General features: G+C 49.4%; 1 protein-coding gene across 3 annotated transcripts in view; it reads right to left on the bottom strand.

The window, feature by feature from the left end:
* The window catches only part of usp53b (ubiquitin specific peptidase 53b), a 30,572-nt gene extending 9,234 nt beyond the window's left edge, over window positions 1-21,338 (bottom strand). For 2 of the 3 annotated variants that reach the window (XM_035419582.1, XM_035419579.1), the window contains exons 1-13: window positions 21,170-21,338; window positions 19,632-19,724; window positions 19,397-19,531; window positions 16,752-16,865; window positions 15,651-15,733; window positions 15,351-15,456; window positions 13,900-14,046; window positions 11,821-11,970; window positions 9,597-9,765; window positions 6,977-7,132; window positions 6,415-6,561; window positions 3,515-4,193; window positions 1,054-1,124 (exon numbers count right to left, since the gene is read on the bottom strand). In XM_035419582.1, the coding sequence (XP_035275473.1) occupies window positions 1,054-1,124; window positions 3,515-4,193; window positions 6,415-6,561; window positions 6,977-7,132; window positions 9,597-9,765; window positions 11,821-11,970; window positions 13,900-14,046; window positions 15,351-15,456; window positions 15,651-15,733; window positions 16,752-16,865; window positions 19,397-19,531; window positions 19,632-19,724; window positions 21,170-21,313 (2,194 nt within the window). In that variant the 5' untranslated portion in view covers window positions 21,314-21,338. The remainder of the gene's footprint in view (window positions 1-1,053; window positions 1,125-3,514; window positions 4,194-6,414; window positions 6,562-6,976; window positions 7,133-9,596; window positions 9,766-11,820; window positions 11,971-13,899; window positions 14,047-15,350; window positions 15,457-15,650; window positions 15,734-16,751; window positions 16,866-19,396; window positions 19,532-19,631; window positions 19,725-21,169) is intronic. The other variant, XM_035419580.1, reaches the window with a different exon arrangement.
* Between the last annotated feature and the right edge of the window lie 16 nt (window positions 21,339-21,354).

Genomic DNA, 21,354 nt, shown 5'->3' on the forward strand with positions numbered 1-21,354 from the left:
CATCGCATTATCAACAGCCACAGGCACCAATGGCCAAAATGTCTGTGCTTAGGTACTTTTTTCACTGGCGTATCATTAAAACTACACCCCGCTGGTCACTGACTTAAAGAGGAATACTGATATTAATGAAGACCGCGCTTCTACATGCATACTTCTGAATCAATAAAAGAATAATAAATAAAAAAATCAATAAAAGAAGTCATATGAAACACATCATCTCCAGATGAATATTAGATTTCAAATGATGTCATAAAATGTGTTTCTAGGTCACATTTTTTTTTTAATGGCTAAAAAATAATAAATAATAATAATCATAATAATAAAAATCCTGTTGCCGTACTGGCTGGGACAGCATGATTCCCGAAGAATTAACCTGATCCCTGTGTCAAGCTCCTCCCACTCAGCCTCATACCTCATTAAACAGAGCAGCCTAGGCCAGCACAGACCAAACCACAGTAGCCCAAAAACCCAGGGAAAGTGCTTAGTGGGCCACCTGCTTATGCGTGCCTGGCATTTCCTTGCCTTTTCCTTAAAACCTCAAAACCTCCCAATGACGGATAACTATATCAGCCTATCGACAACACTTAATCCCTGAGTTTAACAGCAAGTCAATTAAAAACTGTTAAACAATGCATTGCTTCCCTTTGCCAAGGTTCGTTGTCTAGCGCCTGACTTAAAACACTTCCTGGCTCCTGCCTTGGACCAATCAAAACATAACAGGAAGGGGTGGTGCTTTTTCCAGATATTACCATTCATAGCTATACCATGGCCCAATCTGGTTTTACCGATTAAGACCAGAGAGAGGTCACGTGTCATGATGCTGTTTTATTGACAGCAAATATGGTTACCAGTAGGAGCTTTATACTGCATTGTTGTGGATTATTTTTACACAAGGTAATGATTTAAGACGCTATGGTAATGATTCAATAGTACGATGTTATCACTCGGAATAGACCAATCACCAGGCCGGCCCATTCTCTCCAAACAGGTAAGAAACAATAACCAGGTACGGGACGTGCACCTCAGCCGAACCAGAAGACCCCAGCCTCTTACCGTAGGAGTACGCGGGGCGTGGGGGGTCCCCCCTGGAGTCCTCGCACCGGCCGCCGTGGCGGAGGGGGCTTCTGGAGAGAGAGAGAGAGAGAGAGAGAGAGAGGGTTGACATGGTGAGGTCAGTGAGTGGCGGCTCGGAGCTCGGAGGCGGCCCGCTAGCGCGGTAGCGGATCAGCGCGAGCGTAGCGTAGCGTAGCACCGCTCCCACCCTTTTAAGAGATTATGCTCAGGCTAAACCCCAGGCACGTTTTCCCGTATGACATACAGAGCAGAGGGCTAGTGTGGGTGTCATCTGACACGGCACTTATCTGCAGATACATACGCTGTGGACGTTATTCTGTATAATGTTCAATATTCATTTTAGTGCTGCTAGATGCAGCATGAGCTACAGTCAGCTGCTTCATGTAGTTTTACACATAAGTGTGTGTGTGTGTGTGTTGTGTGATGCTGTGTGTGTGTGTGTGGATGTGCAGTGTGACAGTATACCGGTCGTAATTACAGTAACTACAATAGGTAAACTGTATTCAGCACATTGTTTCCTTCTGCATAAATAAAGAATAAATTGGGAATTAAAATTTTTTTCTTAACAGAACTTGCTGTTGTCCGCTGTACAGAAAAGTTATTACTGGCCTGCATCATCTCTCACAGGGGAAAGGTTATGTTTTTAGGGCTCAGGGCAAGGTCCAATTGTGAATTCACGTGCTTGGTCAACATCAAATGAACATTTTCTGATCAATGTTCTTCCTGTAATCTCAGAGAGTGACAGCTTCCTAATTTATATTTATGTGTGTAGTGCAGTGGTTACTAGAACATTGCAGGTTTTATTCTCGGCTGGTGCGCTCTACCCCCCCCCCCCTCCCCCCCCAGGCAAGGAGCTTTACCTAAATTACTTCAGTAAATATCGAAGTAGACACATTCATGAGGTGTAAAATGCTCCCTTTTAAAGTGTCCCTTGATAGCGGTTGTAAGAAATGCAAATATATATACCAGCGGTTAAAGATGTACAAAGCATCATGAAGTACATCTCTTTCAGCGCTCCTCCAGAACATTAACCAGGAAACGCCCGCGGAGGGACGCGTTTGGAAATTTACATTTAATTTCCATTTCCCGGAAAAAAAAGAAAATGTTTTCCTGGATGTTCGGTTTCCCTGGAAACGCGCAGTTGTGGCAACTGTTGTGCCGGTGCTGGTTTTGAGGGCACGATCGCATCTGACAGGGGAGGGGGCAGCTAAGCGTGGGTACATCTCCCGTTTGCCCCCCCCCCCGCCCTTGAACGCCTCACTTCCTCCTTCCTCTCTCCCGCGAAACAAACTCGAACCCTGGCGGGTCCCGTAGCACCGCCACCGCAGTGCCCGAACGCCGCAGCAGCAGCAGCCGGCGAACGCAGCGAGCAGGTGTGTGCCGAGCGCGCACGGCCGCGACTCATCTCGCTTCTATTCTTAGCGCGCGAGCCCCGATGTTTGCGAGCGGCTAAATTATTCATGGCCGTAGGTTGTGTTTAATATGTCAGAGCACAACAAGCCGCTGCGCGCGCTGCAGAGCGAGCCACCGGTCTGGAAAGTAGGGTGACGTCCCCCATGGTGCTTCATAGAGCAGAGCAACGCACAGAAATAGAGAGCGGTGCTCTTCATACGACGGACACAAACGCACAGCATAAAATCTTTAGCGTTAAAACATGCCTATTTTGTTCGGGCGCTCGACACGGATACTCTGCGTGTATCAGGACCAGAATAGCGTATTTTGAAAGCAGGGATAATGTGTTGCGTACAAAATGGCTTTTTTTCGTCCCTAAGCTGACCATGGAAATTTGGACAACATTCAGAAAATGGGATTAGCAGAAAAAGTGAGCATTAAACTGTAAAATGAAAGAACAGCAATTTGCTGCGCACAGTAAAACAAGTGCTTTAATGCATCTCTTAACGCACAGACAAATACCAAAATACATTTATTACATAAGATGAACAGATCCCCTGTGGACACTAGTGTGTCTACACACACACACATACACACGCATACACACAAACATGCACACACACACACCCTCAGTCCACTGGTTCAAATACAGACAGACAGACAGATGCAAATCATTTTGTTGGCTGAACAGATACAGATGCCACTGCACAACTTTCAAGAATAATTTCTACTCAAATGCAGTAAATAAAGGAACAGTATTAAATGTATTTAATAGAGTAATACAATTAAACACATTAAATGAAGGAATAGTATCAACCCCCTGAAGAGTACATTTATTTGGAATGTTCGTATTTCAAAATTCTAAGTCAGTGTTCTAGAACTCACAAAATGGCTCCACTGCTTTCAGTTACCAGCAGTGATTGTGACATCAGCATTAGAATGTTCAGATAAGAACATTCTAATCGCACATTTGTGATCTCACACATTTGTGATGTCACGCCTTAAACGTTTAAAGGTACTAAATAAAGGGCTGAGAGAGTAATCTTACCTCGGCTGCTGGGCCTCCGGTGAGGGCCTCAGCTCCTTAGCGGCGAAGTTCTCCACCACGGGCGAGTCCGGATTGGTGGACCCATTGCTGAGCCTGTCGCTGCTCTCGTACCCGGACTCCGTGCGCTGGATGGTCCAGTTGTCGCTGCGCAGCTTGAGCCCGGCCCCGCCCCCGGCCTTGCCCCGCCCGTCCCGGGTGTCGGACTCCAGGGAGCTGCGGCTCCCGCTCTCCAGCCGCTGCTCGTCCTCGTAGATGGTCATGAGGCTCTTCTGCTTGCGCTCGTCCCGGGCCCGGGCTCGCTCCCGCTCCCGCTGCGGCGCCCTCTCCTGGGCGGAGGACCGCAGGCGGCGCTCCAGCTCGCTCAGCACGCTGTCCACGTTCAGCACCTCCCGCACGGGCTTCCAGGACCTGCTCCTGCCGCGGCTCCTCTCCCGCGCGTCCTGCCCCCCTGCGTCCCCCCCCGCGCCCGCCCCCGCCCCCGTCGGGGCCTCCTGCCTCCGCGTGCGGCTCGTCGGCGGGCTGGTCGGGAGGCGGGACTCGTGGGACGGGCGGCTCTGGTGGGACGTCCTGTCGGCCCAGTTCTGCCCCTTCCCCGGACTGCCGTACCCCCTCCCGTCGGCGTGCTGCCGGAGCTCGGGGGGCGAGGCGGACCGGGCGTGCGTCTTCTCCGCAACGGCGTCTGAAAGAGAGGCCCAGGCACGTCCGTTAACGCAGACACCGCCGCTTCTCCGCATGACACAGACTCGCCGAACGCACGCCGCGTCTACGCTCCGAGCCGCGGCCGCTCGCTATCCGCAGCGCACCCATGCGCACGCGCCCGCACCGCCAGTCCAGAGGGCGCGCGTAAACAAGGCTAAAAATACCGCCGTGACGTCAAATAATAATAATCTTTGATAACTCTTCTCCGCGGTTCGCGGCCCTCTCGCCTCTCGGACAGAGGCAGGGGCACCCGACACGTGTGACTCATGCAGATGTTATGATCGCCGCGCTTGCGTTCGGCATCGGGCCTGTCCCGGGATGCTCCATCCAGGGCCCCGGCGACTCCAGGCGCCCACGTCAGCGGTAATCCTCTTTCGAAAAGAAAAAAAAAAAAAAAAAACGCTCGCTCCTAATCTTAGATTACGCAAGGTCGCACGGCAGCCGCCGGCTCCCCAGCCCTGTTCTGTTCCCGCCGTTCAGGCAGGGGGTCCAAACCGGCAGAAGAGGACCCAGTTTCTGCAGAGTACTGCCTTCGAGAAAAGGTTCCTTCAAGAAAAGCTTCCCGAAAATGAAGCAATGCCCAGAGAAAGACGGGACGGTGCTGGTTGCGTACTGTAAGGTTCTGACTGTAGCCTGGCAGCGATGAGACTGGCATACTGTCCCGCCTCTCACTCAGCGCAGGCGCCAAGCTTGGCTCGCGCCCGGTAGGCTGTGCCAGGCCAACTGTGCCCGGGCACGCGCCGTCCCGCAGCCGCATCCGGGACGTGGCGGAGGGCACCGGGGGCCGCTCCTCGCCTCCGCGATGCGGCAGACCACGAACCCCGGGGGTCGTGAACCCCGTGAACCCCACGCGAATCCCGCCCGGTTCGCTGTGTGACAGGTCTGGTGACAGCTCGATGTGTTTTAGCAGAGGAGACCCGGGGGAGTACAGTGCCTGCATTCGCCACCACTCCCCCCCCCCCCCATCCTAAACCCCCCCCATCCCCCCCTCCCCTGCCCCCGCAGAACTCCACACTGGGACACCCTGCGGCAATGCAGGAATCTTTCAAGGACACCATGAATCACGCTAGGCACTTTAAAAAAAAAATGTAAAAAAACACACACACACACACACTCTAACGATAATGGAACGGGGCCAGTGTCACTGTACAGAGAGCACAGGCTAAGCCTACAGTGCACAAAGGAAGGTCACACTGTGTCATCGCTGCATCGCCACGGGTTACCGCATCTCCTGAACCCTGCGTGTGTTTTGTTCCCAGACTCTAAAGAACGCTCAGTGCCCGAAGGTCAGGGGCATGAGGTACAGTAGCAGTGGGTCCATTGGGATTCGCACAGTCGCCAGTTATGGATTAGATGATGTCATCGCCACATTTCACCGATTGATTACGGAGGGAGGGAGAGAGGCGGGCGAACGGTGGGCTAGCATGGCGGGCAGGCTGGTGTTCCGTGCTTAGCTGACTCGTAAACGGAAGGTTTAATGCTTTTACCCGGCCTCGCGCACGCGTACTGACATCATGACATCATACTGCACGCGTGCAAACGCGCGCGTCTCGGAACGTCAAGAAGAGTCCACTTCTCAATCACTGAGACATCCTATCAATCTTCTGCTACCATAGAGATGGAATAAAAACATGAAACCTGTGCAAAAGCCATGCATCAGGAAGTAAGCACTTTGTCATCAGCCTTCCCTCTTTCCAATTGAAAACAATCAATAAAAGAGAAAATAGCCAACAACACAGGAGGCTATCCCAGCAGCCCTGCCAATGGTCTTAAGCACTGCATTACAGACACACAGCTTCAGACACACGTCTGCAAAACATCCTGATTTAAACTTTTTCAGTTGGGGAAAAACAGACTTGCCGCGGAGCAGCAACTACGATGCGCTAGGAGACAGGGTGACAGGCTGCTCAAAGCTCAAAGAGGAGGACGAGCCGCCCGCTCACTCAGACCCCTGTGACCCCGCCCCCGCGTGTCACAACAGTAATCTTCCTCTGACACACTTATCCCTAATCCCGGGTTACGTAAGGACCTGTGGCGTACCGCGGCGGGCCCGTCCCGCACGCGTCAGCACTTCAGAACGCATCGGAGTCAGCGCAAGGGGGGGGGGGGGGGACGCGCTCGCGGACGCAGCTGAGCGAGGCACCGCTGGGAAAGGGTTCGATTCAGGGGTGTGGGGGTGGGGGTGGAGGTTGTGCTCCTACCTCGGGAGTGTCGGGAGTCTTGTCTCCGCTGCCCCCTCTCCGCCTCCTTCCTGGGTAGGTGAGGGGTACGGGCCTCCCCCACCCTCGGGGCGCACTCTTTGGAGCCCTCCCTCAGCTTGCCTTTAGGGTCACTGGGGCCAGCTTTCACTGAGGGAGGGGGGGGAGAGAGAGAGAGAGGGTGGGACAGAGAGAGAGAGAGAGGGAGGGGGGGTAGAGAGAGAGAGAGAGGCGGGCAGAGAGAGTGAGAGGGGGACAGAGAGAGAGAGAGAGAGAGAGGGAGGGGGGGAGGGATAGGGAGAGAGAGAGAGAGAGAGAGAGGCGGGGAGAGAGAGAGAGAGAGAGACAGGAGGGGGAGAGAGAGTGAGCAAAATAACCCACCTTACAAAGAGGTTTTGTCTTTGTTTTTGAAGCCTTAGGTAGAATATTGTTTTTTATAAAGCATTAATTATTTAACATGGTGTTTTTCTGCTAGGTTTTTAGAGAGAATAGCCAAACAGACGTTGTCTCAGGATACACAGAGTAATGGTTTCCATGGCGTTTTCCGGGTGTCCCGTGGGAGTACCTGGGCCCCGTCCCGCGCTGGTCGGTCCGCTCGACCGGCCGAAGCCCTGGCTGGAGGGGGCTTGGTGTTTGGGTTTGAAGCCGCCGGGGCCAGAACCGCCCGCGTTCTCCCTGGACGCGTCCGGCTTCTTTGATCCGGACGACGGAACTTCGGGGCCTGTGGCGCATGGCGGAGGGGGAAAAAAAACAAAGACATGAAACGCTTTGCCCACCTTTCATCCCCCCATCCCAGGGGACGCAGAGCCCTCTTCCTCAAATCGCAGTCCTCCAGGGCCAAGAACTGCCGGTTTTCCACCCTCCCTGTACCTGGGAGTCAGGTGTGAGGACAGTCTGGCCATTCGGTGGCACTAACTGTTCATTTAATTACCTGGGAGGAAAGAAAACCGGGGCCTGATTTGGATTCAAAGGCCAGATTTGAGTATCTCTGCTATGCAGGGTCACCCAACCACAGCGCCCTCTGCTGGTAAGCAGAAAAATAAAGGTGCCCAACATAGCCAGTGGTAAAACCACGGAAATGATCTTCGGTCAGGAATACTGGTATTTTTAGAAGTGGCTGATCTACCGCACCTGACGTGTCTGACTGGGCACTTTCCCTGGGATCCTCTAACATGATAATCCAAATGGTTCAACTAGCTGACACATTTATTTTAATGGTAAATCTGCCTTTATTTGTGAGAGAACGGACGTTATGAATAAATGTTTTTAAACTGCAGGCTGCAGGATTTAAATTGGCAACGATAACGACAACAGGATTAGAAGCCGAGGAGAAGCCGGTACCATCGGACAGGAAATGTCTAAATATGCCAAACTCTGAGCAATTCTCCCCGAACATCACCACCTTGAGCTGCCTGCTTATCAGCTCTAATTAACAAGCGTGTCCCTCTCCACGCCCCAAGATGGTGGCCTTATCGTTGTGTTCACCATAAGGCCGGCTTAGATTCCCATTAACAGCGTATGATAAAATGGCCGCCAAAGCCGACGACAGAAGAGGAGACAGAGGGCCGGCAGATTTTAAGGAAGATTACGGCAAGAGATGAGAGCACAAATGAATCCAGCTCTTTAATCCACCGGGAGAAATAAATAAATAAACAAACAAACAAACGCACATTTATCTGTCGTCATCAGCAACTGCTGCCCTCGCCAGAGACAGTGTGGATTTGAATGCAGGGGCGTCAAAAAATAGACCACAACGGCGTGCCAATTCTCTTTTTTACCCAGAAGGTTTTAAAACAACAACAAAAAAACAAAAGGAACAGATCATAGCCAAACATTAGTCTTAAATTCACTCGCTTGTCAGGCCCCAAGAATGACATACCTTCAGCTCTGGTGGAGAAAGCCATGCAAAGTGAGAGCCAGCTACAGTGGAACAGTCTGCTCTGAGGGGTTTGAACTCGGCATATGAAACAGGCATTACTTCTAAATGACTTTCTGATTTCGTTCTGCTCCTGCAAACCCTTCGGTCTCCACGCCAGGCTTGATTAAACCATGAAGAGTGGCAAAAGCAAGCGGACTCACAACCAGCAGGTCCCAGCCTCTGATTACCTTATGGCCCCCTACAGTGATACTCTGACTGGGGCAAGACACTTAACATTAATTGCCCCAGTAAATACCCCGCCATATTAACGGAAAACAGACAAGGGTGGAAGCTCTCCGAGCGGTCCCGGGCGGCGCTATCCGCTAATTAAAATAAATAATGTATGAGAGTCTGAGGATATTTTTGTGGAAGCAGACAGGGGGAGGATATCCCAGGGGATTCTGGGAACCGGGAGCATGTATTAATTAGAGAATTAAATTAGAGCCGTTAATTAAGTCCGAAGCACAGTGCGCACAGAGGCCCAACTGTGTCCATTTGCAATTCACCACGCATTTCTCATAACATAACATAACAAAACATAAAACATAACATAACATAATAATGAGAGCAGGCCATTCAGTCCAACCATGCTCACAATTTTCCTGCCTAAATTGTACCTAGCAGTGCTCTGACTACTGACAGAATAGACAGAATTGAACACCGTGTCAAGGCTGGTCTTGAAATCCCCTGAGTTTCTGTCTCTACTATACGTGACCTGGCAGGCTATTCCACACATCGACTACTCTCCGCGTAAACAAAATTTCTTCCTAATTTCTGTACGGAATTTACGTAATTCTCACAGCCATTACTAAAGGAAATTAAGTTTAGCAGAGTCCAACGGTGAAAATATCCTTGATATTTCACTGACTTAATAAATATTCAGGTTAAAGCCCTGGCTAGAAAAAAGGCAAACAAATATTTAGGGTGGAATAGTGTTTAAAAGGCCCTGGAATCTGTGGACTTAGCCACACAGTAGTCACACTGCTGTACAACCCTTGGCCAAAATGATCTGTTCATTTGAATTCACAACACTATTTAATTTAATTTTATTCATTTATTTCCTTGGCAGAGGCATTTGCCTAGAGCAACTCACACACCATATATATTTCTTCACATATGTTTCCACAGACAGTGCTGGATATTTTCTGAAGAACGTGCATTAATAGCTCAGTCCTTGGCATTACGGGTGAGTGTGGCCGAAGGTGTGATTATTTTAGGAGTTTTCGGCGTCACACACCTCTCCGTGCAGGGACAGGTACACCCTCACCTGCGGTCTCCCCGTTGATCGGGGACTTGTAGTGGGGCCACAGGGAGGTCTGCCTGGGGGCGTCCTCGGTGGAGACGGCACTCCCGTCAGGGTTCGAGTAGAACAGGAGGAGGGGCTGAAAGTGACCCCGGATGCATTTGGAGGCCACATCCTTCCACTTGGACCCAATCTGCAACACCAGGACAAAGCAGTCGGGAAACCTACATTACATTACATTACAGGTATTTAGCAGATGCTATTATCCCAAGCAACTTACACAACATTCTACATAGCATTTCCTTAATTTACAAACTGTAAGTCTAGTTACCTTAATTTACCTTAAATTAAAATGAATTTAAGACTAACAGATTTTCCTTTAAAAAGACAAGATGCCTGTGGGTGTTGAAAAATGAAGGAGCAGTTTACCACACAGCCATAATTTAACACTGATGTCTAACTGGAACTTGAAATAGCTTAACTCGGAGTCAGTACCAGGAAGCATCTGAATATAAACCCCCCCAGAGAAAGTGCTCCATTTGGATTTCCCAAACATACATAAAAACAATGGCAGGATTCTAAAGCTAAAGGACCCTTTAAGCTCTTAAGCCCCCAGCGGGCGATTACTCAGAATGATGTGATGCGGGTTCTGCAAAGTAATCATTCCCGGGTCTCTGAGAGCGAGGGAGGGGGGGGAGGGGGGGGGGGGGGAAGGAGCTGGAAAAAGGCAGACGTTTTTTGGAGCGCACCTCGAAGCCAGCACCAGACATAGCCATTACCCCTCCTGACCCCTCCCACCACCTGCTCAGCTTTACCAAACACAGACAGGACTGCTCACTGCTCTTTTTCTGTGAGCTGCCTGGGTAATGTAGTTTTATATGTGCCTGTTTTAATGACGTCATCACCTTTACTAAGGAGAGGGCCTACGAGTCAATGTTTGAGTGGAGCTAAGAAGTCAGTATAAAGGCAGATATGTTAAAGCACAAATTCAGTATAAACCTGTTATGTTAAATTCCCAAACAACCTGAAAATGGGACTGTGATGCATAAAACAGATAAACAGCACCATAAGATGCACAGGTTCCAATTTGAAATGTAAGGATGATGAAAAAAAGGAAACAAGTTACAAAACAATTTTAAAAAGGAGGAAAAATGTGAGTACTTAATTGGGACAGAAAAACACAAAATACCAAACCAAACAAGGTGGAATGGGAGAGCTTTTTTATAAACAGAGAAATCTCACGGAAGGCACTTTGATCAGCTTCTGACAGATACATTTCTGCAATTTATATTTTCTTGTAACTTATGGCAGCGGAAGGCCTAACAAAAGCCCTTGAGTTTAAACAGTGGAATTTTTAGGATGGAACAGAGAGGCTCATGGGAGGTGTGGCACAAGAAAGAACTTCCTGCATCAGGGAATTGAGGTCGAAACAGGTGGAAAATATGTTACAAAAACAGTCTTCATGCGGTGCAAATGGCTTGCTTTAACATTTGATGTTTCTGGAAAACACAGCACGCACTTTTCTGCTTCCACGACTGTGTCTTCACGCACCACTGCCTCTAACTGTCATCACTGTCACTTGCATTGTTTATGTCTCTGCGGCTAAATTGGCCACACTCCCCATAAATAAAATATCTGCAATAAAATAATAATTTACTACCTTTCAAAGATCAACCGATCCATTGTAAGATTCATCATGCATCCCTCATTTTTAGCATTTCATGCAATAATTTTTACTTCCATAAGCAAACAACTGTTGCAATCTCATTGCACTGCAAATACAATTCAATAAGTCAATGAAAAAGGTACAAAAACAAACAAATCTAACCACAGGAAAATAAACTGTTTGACCACAAAAAGGCAAGAACAGTTACTTTACCAGAATTAATTTACCTTCATCATGCTTCAAATTTAAGCAAGAAAACTGATTTATGACTATAGGCTGCTTGTAAAACAAAGATCCATTTTGGTCAACATACTTTCCTCAGGCTGAAATAAACAATGCTGCTCTTTTTGCTTAAGTAAAAAAACTTCTCAAAAATGATGAGGAATATTGATGAAGACAGTGCTGATGGGAATAGTGATGGTAATGATGATGATGATGATGATAATGAAACTATTATTTCCTTCACTTACATACTTTGTGTGCAAATTACCACTATTCTAGTGCGCTCTTCAACATTGCCATGAAATGGCACCTTAACTAGCGTGCGTTACACATCCAAACGCAGACCGGTTTGAGGCTGACCTCTTTGACGGTGGCGTCGTCGAACAGGACCCACTTGGCGGACTTGGTGTGGTAGGCGAACGTGCAGTAATGGCGGCTGGAGAAGCAGATCATGCCCACCAGGATCAGCTCGCTGCGCTTGGCCTTCTCGTCCATGACCCTGTAGAAGAGCTGAGGAAACACACGGGGCCCGGTCATCCCATGCGGGGGGGGAGGGGGGTCTGGGTCTTTCTGTGGGAGACCGTAACATAAGCCCAAAAATCCTGGACTGTCCGACCCTACCGTCTACCGTCCTGGAGGTTTTCACTACCCTAATCCGGCACGCCTCATTCTACTAGTTAGCAGCTCAACGAGATAGCTGGCTGTTGAATGGGCTGCCCTGCTCTAGTTGTTGATTACAGTGTGCTTTGTTAGGGCTGGAGTGAAAACCTACTGGATGGTAGATCTCCAGGAACAGGGTTGGACAGTCCTGGCCTAGCTGTTGAATGAGGTGTGCTTTGTTAGGGCTGGAGTGAAAACCTACTGGATGGTAGATCTCCAGGAACAGGGTTGGACAGTCCTGGCCTAGCTGTTGAATGAGGTGTGCTTTGTTGGGGTGGGAGTGAAACCTACAGGATAGTAGATCTCCAGGAACAGGGTTGGGCAGCCCCGCTATAATGAGCTTACTTCAGTGTGGATATGGTTCATCTCTCCAATACCCATAAATCCACTGAACAACACCATCCTTGACAATGATATTAATCTACATTGCGCACACACACACACATGTAAATTGAGATGTTCCCTAAAGTTAAATTGTATACAATTCTAGGCTGGGCTCAAAAGTTGGTCATAGGTGGGAGGGGTTTACAGAGGCCACTGTTACTCGGGTTACCACTGCACTGATTCCACCAATCACGTGACAGTTGCCCACAGCCAGCTGTAACAGATACAGCTCCCCTCCCAACACTAGCTCTCTCTCTCTCAGCACTGTGTGCCCTTTACTGTGTAAAGGGCACACTGGTCACTGATTCATGTACCTGTATATCCCGGCGTCCTCTGCAGATCAGAACTCAATCTGGCTTCCTGCTTACCGAACCTCAGCCACATGACCTCTGACCTTTCTCAAGATCAAAGCATTTTTTTTATTTGACTCATTACATTACATGTCTTGGCAGACGTTCTTATTGACAGCGACGAGCAGCCCAGCAGACCCGACAGAGAGAGACGGATAAGTGTCTGCCTGTCAGTCTGGTCTTCACTGTATCCCTGAGTCTGCTAGGGACAGTGACATCAGCCCGGGGCTAAAATTAAGAGCTGGAACAGTCCTCTGGTGAGAGGAAATTGGGTCTTCAGCGCACTGAGCCAATCGCGTCTCTCCTGCCTCTTTGCGAGACGGCGCTCCCCGCGGCTGCGATGGCCGCGGGTTCGACGCTTGCTCGGCGCCACGCGGGTCTTGCTCAGTCAGAGAGAGGCGGGCGTAGAGGAAGCGAGAGTGCCGAAACACCGTCCCGGGGTCCCGCGGGCGCTACGAACCCTGGCGTGACACCGCGGGCACGCACCTCCTGGGACGCAAAAGCGAAGTGACGGCTCGCCCCCGGGGGAGTCACGAAACGGAGAGGGGGCGCGCGAGGGAGCACCAGCGGCTCGCTAATCACGCGCGGCAGCTAAAGCTCAACAACACAAAAACAACTGTGGGAAAAAACAAGACCACAGCGAACATGCAAATAAGAAAACACCTCTGGTAGTGTGACCAATTCACAAAGAAAACTGTGAAAAACTGCTTATCAATAAGGCTGTTCAATAAGAAGCCTTAATACTTTTTTTTTTTAAACAACTTCTACCTGTCTTCACCCTGAAAATAAGGCAGACCCACAGCCCTTCAAACAGCTGTGGACTTTGGCCTCAACAAATCTTGCCATCCAAGCAACCAAGCTCAAATGTAACACAGAAATGTCATTATCGCACACAATAGTGCGCCATTTTAAACAGAATTTGGAACCGGAGCAACCGAGCCCGTAGCAACCTGGTGACGCACCGCGCGAGAACCCGCCCCACCGGCGGCCCATTGGTGGTAACCGACGAGCGGCAGGAAAGGAGGGCGGGGAGGGGCGCTCTTACCCCGGACAGGTTGAGGTGAGGGGCCAGCGAGCGGACCACGTCCTCGGTCAGGTCCGACTGCTCGGCGTCCCACACGAAGCCGATGGTCAGGATCTCGGGGCAGTTCATCAGCACCCGCCGAATCTTGATGCTCTCCCCGCAGTTACTCTGTTGGGGGGGGGGGGGGGAGGGGGGGATGGTGCACACAGTAGTGCTCCTGTTAGCGAAATCCACAGTTCTGTCATTTCAAGGGCCCCCTTCCCTCCCCAAGTATTCTGTTTTTTGAATGAACAAGATAAGGTGATGTATGCACGCTGATTACTGTGCAAACACTGTGGGATCTTGTCTCCGTGAAATGTAATCTCCTTCCTTTTCCCAGAATCCATTGTGTCGGGCACTGAGACGGACGCAGCTTTAGTATTGCCAGAATGCACTGTGATGGCACTGGGACAGGGGAAATGTGACGGACTCAGCGCTGGTTGTCCCAGAATGCACTGTGTCGGCATTGGTGCTGTCTGCAGGTGGAGCACGTGAAGCCCTCTGGACAGCCAGAGGTGGAGCGCGGCTCCGTTGCCATTGGAGATGGCGGCGCGGCTCTATTTATATCCCGCCGTGAGATCGGCTGCTTATCTTTCAGCCGCTGGAGCACGACGCCACAGCAGGGCTCAGTGGGAGAGCCTGGCACCCTGCACAACTGCAAAACCCATCACACACACTTACACACACACACACACAATTACACACAGGCACATACAGACATACACACACACACACACACACAGGCACATACACACAGACACATACAGACAGACACACACACACACACACACACACACACACACACACACACACACTTACACACAGGCACATACAGACATACACACACACATACACACACACTCTCTCTCTCACACACACACACACACACACACAGGCGCACGCATACACACATACACACACAAACACGCACACACACACACATATATAGATATACACCCATCACTCACGCACACACACTCACTCACACACACACACACACTAATATGTGCTTAGAATGTTCAGTTAAGAACATTCTAATCACATATTAGTGATCTTCTTCCTTAAATGGGTACTATACCCTCCTCTTGATAATTTACATTAGAGCAGGAAACTAGCAGCAAGGAAACGAAGACCACAAATGTGATTTTTGCGCTTTCTTGCGCAGGCATAAACATAAAACATAAAATAAAGACAGACGAAAGGAACCACCCCACTAAAAAGGCGAAGACTACTTAAACTCCCACAATCCTCTGCACACAAGCACACGGGCCTCGTGACTCACGCCATCTGTTTGCAAGCGTTGGGCAACCGCAGAACACGTGTTTCCAAGAAGGGGGCAGCGGGGGCAGAGAGAAAAAAGGCTCACGACCTGGAGAAAGACGGCAGGGGCGGCGGGGGCGACAGAGAGGTGTGACGGAGGCGGAGTTTCCTACCGGGCAGTTTCGGAGATCCCCGATGGTGCTCGCCGCCTGCAGCAGCTCCGCGAAGGTTTCGGACCTGTGCCTCTCGCTCTTCTCCAGCACACGGTCGGCCTGTTGGCTGGGAGACAGAGAGAGCAGGCGGCCTCCATTACGGCTCTGATCAGAGATGAACCCTGCTGTGCTATGCTGACCGGGCATCCATTACGGCTCTGATCAGAGATGGGGTGGACCCTGCTGTGCTATGCAGAGCAGGCGTCCATTTTGGCTCTGATTAGAGACAAGTTGTGCTGTGTATTGTGGTCCGGTGCTTACCAGAGGGCGGTGGTGGAGACATAATGCACTAACTGTGTGAAAGGCAGGGGGTCAGAGGAAGCTCCACAGCTGCGGCACACACACTAAAATAAACAGGAGCAAACACAGCCGTTACAATTCATTTACTTTCAGGCATTATTCAGACACACTTATCCCCAGTGATTTACACAATAGATTTTTTTGCATGCCGTATTAAAAAAGTTTTTACAGTTAGAAAGTTAGAAAACTGCAGCAAATCAGGTCAAGTAGTTTGCTCAAGGGTTGGACAGCAATGCCCCATATAGGAATAAAACCTGCAACCTCTGATGTACTAGCCCATTATCCCTAACCATTACGCTACACTGTACCGCAACCCCATTATAAAACAGGCATTAACAAGTCACCACCTCGCTACCCCAAACCATTAATAACCCAACACATGACCCAGTAACAGCCCAGCATGGGACCCATTAATAACCCAACATGTGTGCTTTGCAACACACGGGAAAAGTGCACTTCTTTCCGCCTATTCAATACAGGTAAGAAACTGAGCATTTATAAGCAGCTGCCTTTAAATATTCCCATGTTCCTCATTGTCGGTTAGGTAATAGTGTAAAACGATGCTACGTCCTGGAGTTACATGCAGCTCTGTCCAGATAAAGGTGCGGGCATAAGATGGGACTGAATGGATTGAATCTCGACTGTATGGACTGAAGACAAAAGGCAACAGTTTGCAGAATCACTTTCTGAATGCATTTGTGGAAAAGACAGGAAGACAGAAAGGAATCGCGAACCCCGCTACCCCAAACCATCAATAACCCAACACATGACCCAGTAACAGCCCAGCATGGGATCCATTAACAACCCAACACGTTGGATAAGTTAAGCATTGCTCTGCTACACAGGGAAAAGTGCATTTTCTTCTACTTATTCGATACATGTAAGAAACTGAGAATTTATGAGAAGGTGAAATGAAAAAAAAGAGTTATGCAAGGGATTAAATCGTCCGACATGTTGCAGTTACAGTGGTGTGTTGTGCATTGCAGGAGTCGGAATAGATGTTTTAGGCTAATTTAAATATTTTTAGTATGAAAGACAGACAGGAATCGCGAATCCCGCTACCTGCTCGTACAGCGCCACGGCGAACTTCTGGTGGGTGATGCAGGACCGGGAGGTGCAGACTTCCGCCTCTGCGTTCGACACCACATGGAGGTGAATGCGCTCCAGGATGTTCTCCTGTCATCCAAAGGGACAAACACACAGTCCTGGCATCTTATCTTACCCTTCTCTTTTTGCCTTAATAATCAATTTGACCCTTTATTGGAACAGTAATCTGAGCAGAGTCCCTAACACTAAAACGTCAAGAACAAATGAGATGCCTGAAGGAAATTAGCATGCAAATTGAGCTCGCTCAGTTGCAAATCTGTTGTACATGTTCTTTGTGTTTACTCTAGGCTTATCTGCATTGTAGTGCTGATGAATCACAAAGAACAGCTTCTGTTTTAGCAGGGGAATATTCAATCCGTATTCTAGTGGGTGCTGTGTAGGATCCAAACATAAAATATCTTAACACAGAAAGACACACCAAAAGCACCGAAGTAATGAATTAAACGGACGGACTGATGCTTGTCGAGAAAATAACAGAAAAGGCGAAGACCAGCTCAATTTCTCTTAAAAGAAATTGAATTCGATTTGCCATCAAAGCACTTTGTAGTTAGCATCGAGTAGGAGGGTTTAATCGAGTTGTTTATTTTTGATACCAGTCGAGGGAAGCGTATCGCGCAGTGCGTACGCTCCGTGGTGTTTCCGCTGGGCTGAAACTCTGACTAGCGTTATTCAGACGTTAGCCTCCGAGCTCGTCGGCAGCCGGCCCTGACAGCCACACACAGCACGCTGTTATCAGACGTCTGCAAACGGTCTGTCCTTTGGGCTTCCGTCTCGCCGGAAGATCATTTAAACTAGCGGTTCCAGTGAGGATTGAATGGAGCGGACTGAAGGTTTCACTGGAAGGCTTTGTGTCACAGAAGGGAATAGTATTCGTCAGGAGCCAGAAAATCTTTTACACATTGGAAACATGACAAAGGCTTCACTTTGGTCTAGTTGGCATCCAACATCCCGGTTCATTTCATATTTAATTGATCATTAGTTACTTTTGCTCACCGCTTTACTTATTCTACAGAATGCCTGTCGAGTTGGAGGCAGTGTAAATGATGACTGAGTGTATTGTATTTTAAAAAATTACATTATCTGCTCAACAGTATTGTCCCCAACAATCCTCCACATTGGGCATAATCTATCTGTCTGTTCTCTACCAATTATCGTGCTTTTTAGCTGAAATCCAGTGGAGATTTATTTGGTAAGACTGAGTTAACCTCCATAGGCCCGCTGAGTTGTAGAGGAAATGACTCTCTCTCCGTATAATGTGGCTATAATTCCTCCATTATCTGTACTGCAGCTGTTAAAATGCTGAGTACAGTATTTCCATGACAAAAAATACCTTTTATGTGTGTGCATTTGTGTGTGTGTATGCATGTTTGTGTGTGTGTGTGTGTATGCATGTGTGTGTGTGTGTGTGTGTGTGTGTGGATCTGTGTGTGGGTGTGGAATACGACTCTTCTGCTTTCCTGTTTATTAGCTTATCCCTTCATTTACATTTTAATCTTAACCAGCTGACAAGAATGCCACAGCACATTACAGTACCACCTAGCACCTTGGTATCAGAATCCCATTAAGTTCTTATGTAACAGGCAGCATAAACAAAAATCAAAGGACACCGTCCTTTGAAGAAATTTTGAAAGACTAAGTATGCAATATGAGATTTAATAAACGTAAGCTTTATTATACTCACATGGCAAACTTTTTTTAAGTTAACACATACTAATAGGAAAACTCGGCATTTTATCAAACAAAACTGCACAAGCAGGGGAAAAGGAGGAAAAGTATCTCGGCAGTCAGAGTCAGAAGTAACTCAGCACATGGACGAGGCCCAGTAGCTGTCTCAGCAGATCTTTTAAAAATAATGAGCAAATGAAATTATGTTGTCAGCTGTCTCACGCAGCCTATTTGGCAGACCTATTCACCTGTGTGTAACTGTCACACCTTGCCAATTTTATTACACATGCACGTAAACACGGACAATACAGTTTCAGCTTAAATTTTTTAAAATATAGCAGAGAGAGATAGAGATAAATATCAAAAGATTTCCACCCCCTGCTCACCCCCAAGAACATCATGTGGAAAACATTAACCCAAAAAACCCATAGATGCGATTTAAATGCGCTCGAAGGCACCGGCCATTCACTGGTGTCCGTCTGGTCATTTTAACGATTGCCGCTAAGAGTGGTATTACGTAACGGGCTACAGTCACGTTGGGATTCCACAGCAGGATTCAAAGGGGGGCGTTCCCCCCCCCCCCCATTCGTATCGTAACCTTGCCGATGGGACTGTCACAGCATGTTCCCTCCCTGCCCCCCCCCCCAACACACACACACCCACGCTCTACCCCCCACCTCCCTGCCCTCAAGCCTGGTTGTACAGGGCGGCCAGACCATCGCTAAGGTCACCATGACGATGGGCTGGAACTGGAGGAGGGGTTGGGATGGGAATGGGGGTTGGGGGTTGGGATAGGGATAGGGGTGGGGGTGGGGGTTGGAATGGAGATAGGGGTGTGGGTTGGGGTGGGGTTGGGGATGGGGATGGGGGTTCGGGTGGGGGTTGGGATGGGGGTGGAGGGGGGCACGGGTGGGTTTGGGGGTGGCGTGACTCACAAAGCACTCGGCCGCGTCGTCCATGAGGCCCAGCTGGAAGCGCTGCTCGTCCTTGAAGGTCTCGGCGAGGGCGTGGCGCAGGTTGTCGGACGGCAGCGCCCTCTCCCGGCTGTGCTGGAACTGCGTGAAGATGCTCTGCGGGGGGGCACAGACAGCTGGGCTGTAGAGCATGCCAAAGCCAACCCCACAGGTTAAAAAATAAATGAAATATAATGAAAAAAACAAGCGAGCAAACCTTCAGCGCGCAGAAGATGCAGGCGTCCCCCAGGCAGAAGTGACCAGGAAGCTGCCTCAGGCTCCGGCGGAAGATGTCCAGCTGCCAGAGCACCTGCGTGGGGCACAAACAGCAGCTTCTGCCCCCTGCATTTACCCTCCGTACACCACACCCCCACATCAACAGCACGCCCGCAGCACACCCTGCCTACTACGCGCTTTCCACCGGCCCCCGAAACTGACACCGAACTCAGCTGGAGGTGAGTGCTTTCCCAGCATGCACAGGAACTCCCTTTTGTGTGTAAAGCAAAGCATCAAAGGAATGGGTAACATTTCAAGTGCCTGCTTCCACAGAGGGACGGTCACAGAGGGACTCTGGGAAACGCCATCTGACTCATTGGGCTGAGTAACAGCGAGGAGAGCCTCCGGTGGGACTGCGCAAAGTGGGGGTGGCATTCCGCTCATCTGAGCACCTCTTACTCTGAGCGCCTCGTCTCGAGTATCTGCCACCAGGCATGGAATCTCTGGTGACCTCACACGCAGCAGGGAGTGGCCTACTAGCCAGGAAGACAAGCTGATGACACACTGCCAAGAACCTACAGGCTGGGAGGACCTAACAACGACACTGGAAGGGAGATGTGTGTAGAGGGTTAATTAACCCTTCAGAAGTGCAGGTTTGTTGGAATGTTTTCAGAATCCTGAGTAAGTGTTCTAGAACTCCACTGCTATCAATCACCAGTGGTGATTGTGACATCAGCATTAGAATGTTCAGTTAAGAACGTTCTAATCACGTATTTGCGATCTTACACCTTAAAAGGGTCAAGCACCCTGTCAGTTTCCTCTCGTGGAACACCATTTCCCAGTATGGATTCCGTCCCACTGTGACCTTGTGTTCCGGAATAGAAAACAGGAGTTATGTAACCCAGACCCACGCTGGCTGCCCTGTGTGTACTTGAGCCGAAGGCTCCTGTGTTCACTTCGATGACCAGATGCTAACCGCGGGCTACAGCCAAAGATAAACTCCCACACTGCACTGCAAAAATCATGTGAAATGTCACCACAACAAAATATTCCATTGGGTCGTAAAGAATGAGTGGTCTCACACGGCAGCCCTTGTGCTAGCGCAAGGTCAAACACATGGTTACATGAAATGTAGCAAGATTCTTGCTATGTCCAGCAATGCCCAGTCAGACAAGACTAATCACATCTAAATTATCATAGTGGACCATGGTATGAAGGCAAAGGTGCAGTAGCTCCTGAATTACGCTCAGAAACAGCATAGCTGGGCTATCATCTGACTGGACTAGAGGTAATGACAAATTAACTACCTTACTGTTTCCATGCTTGAAATCAATCAGCATTTGCACATACTGTATCTGTTTAAATACTGTGTACACTGTATTGTGGTGGGCCAGTGATTGACATGTGTGTGTATCTGTTTAAATACTGTGTACTCCGTATTGTGGTGGGCCAGTGGTTGACGTGTGTATCTGTTCAAATATTGTGTACACTGCATTGTGATTGGGTCGAGCCGAACCGGTCAGCCATCGCTCGACTCACCTGCACGGCGCTGTTGAGGAAGCAGCTGTTTTGGCCGGGCTCGTTCAGCAAGCCCTTGGTGAGAGCCAGTGACATCATGCTCCCCGGCTGGTAGGTCTTCCCCAGCCCGCCCCCCGGCCTCTTGAAGAGTTTGACCCATGCCATTGGGTAGGGGGCGGTGCCACACGGGAGGGGGGGTGGGGGGT

Source organism: Anguilla anguilla, chromosome 5 (assembly GCF_013347855.1).
Source record: "Anguilla anguilla isolate fAngAng1 chromosome 5, fAngAng1.pri, whole genome shotgun sequence".
Taxonomy (NCBI): Eukaryota; Metazoa; Chordata; class Actinopteri; order Anguilliformes; family Anguillidae; genus Anguilla; species Anguilla anguilla.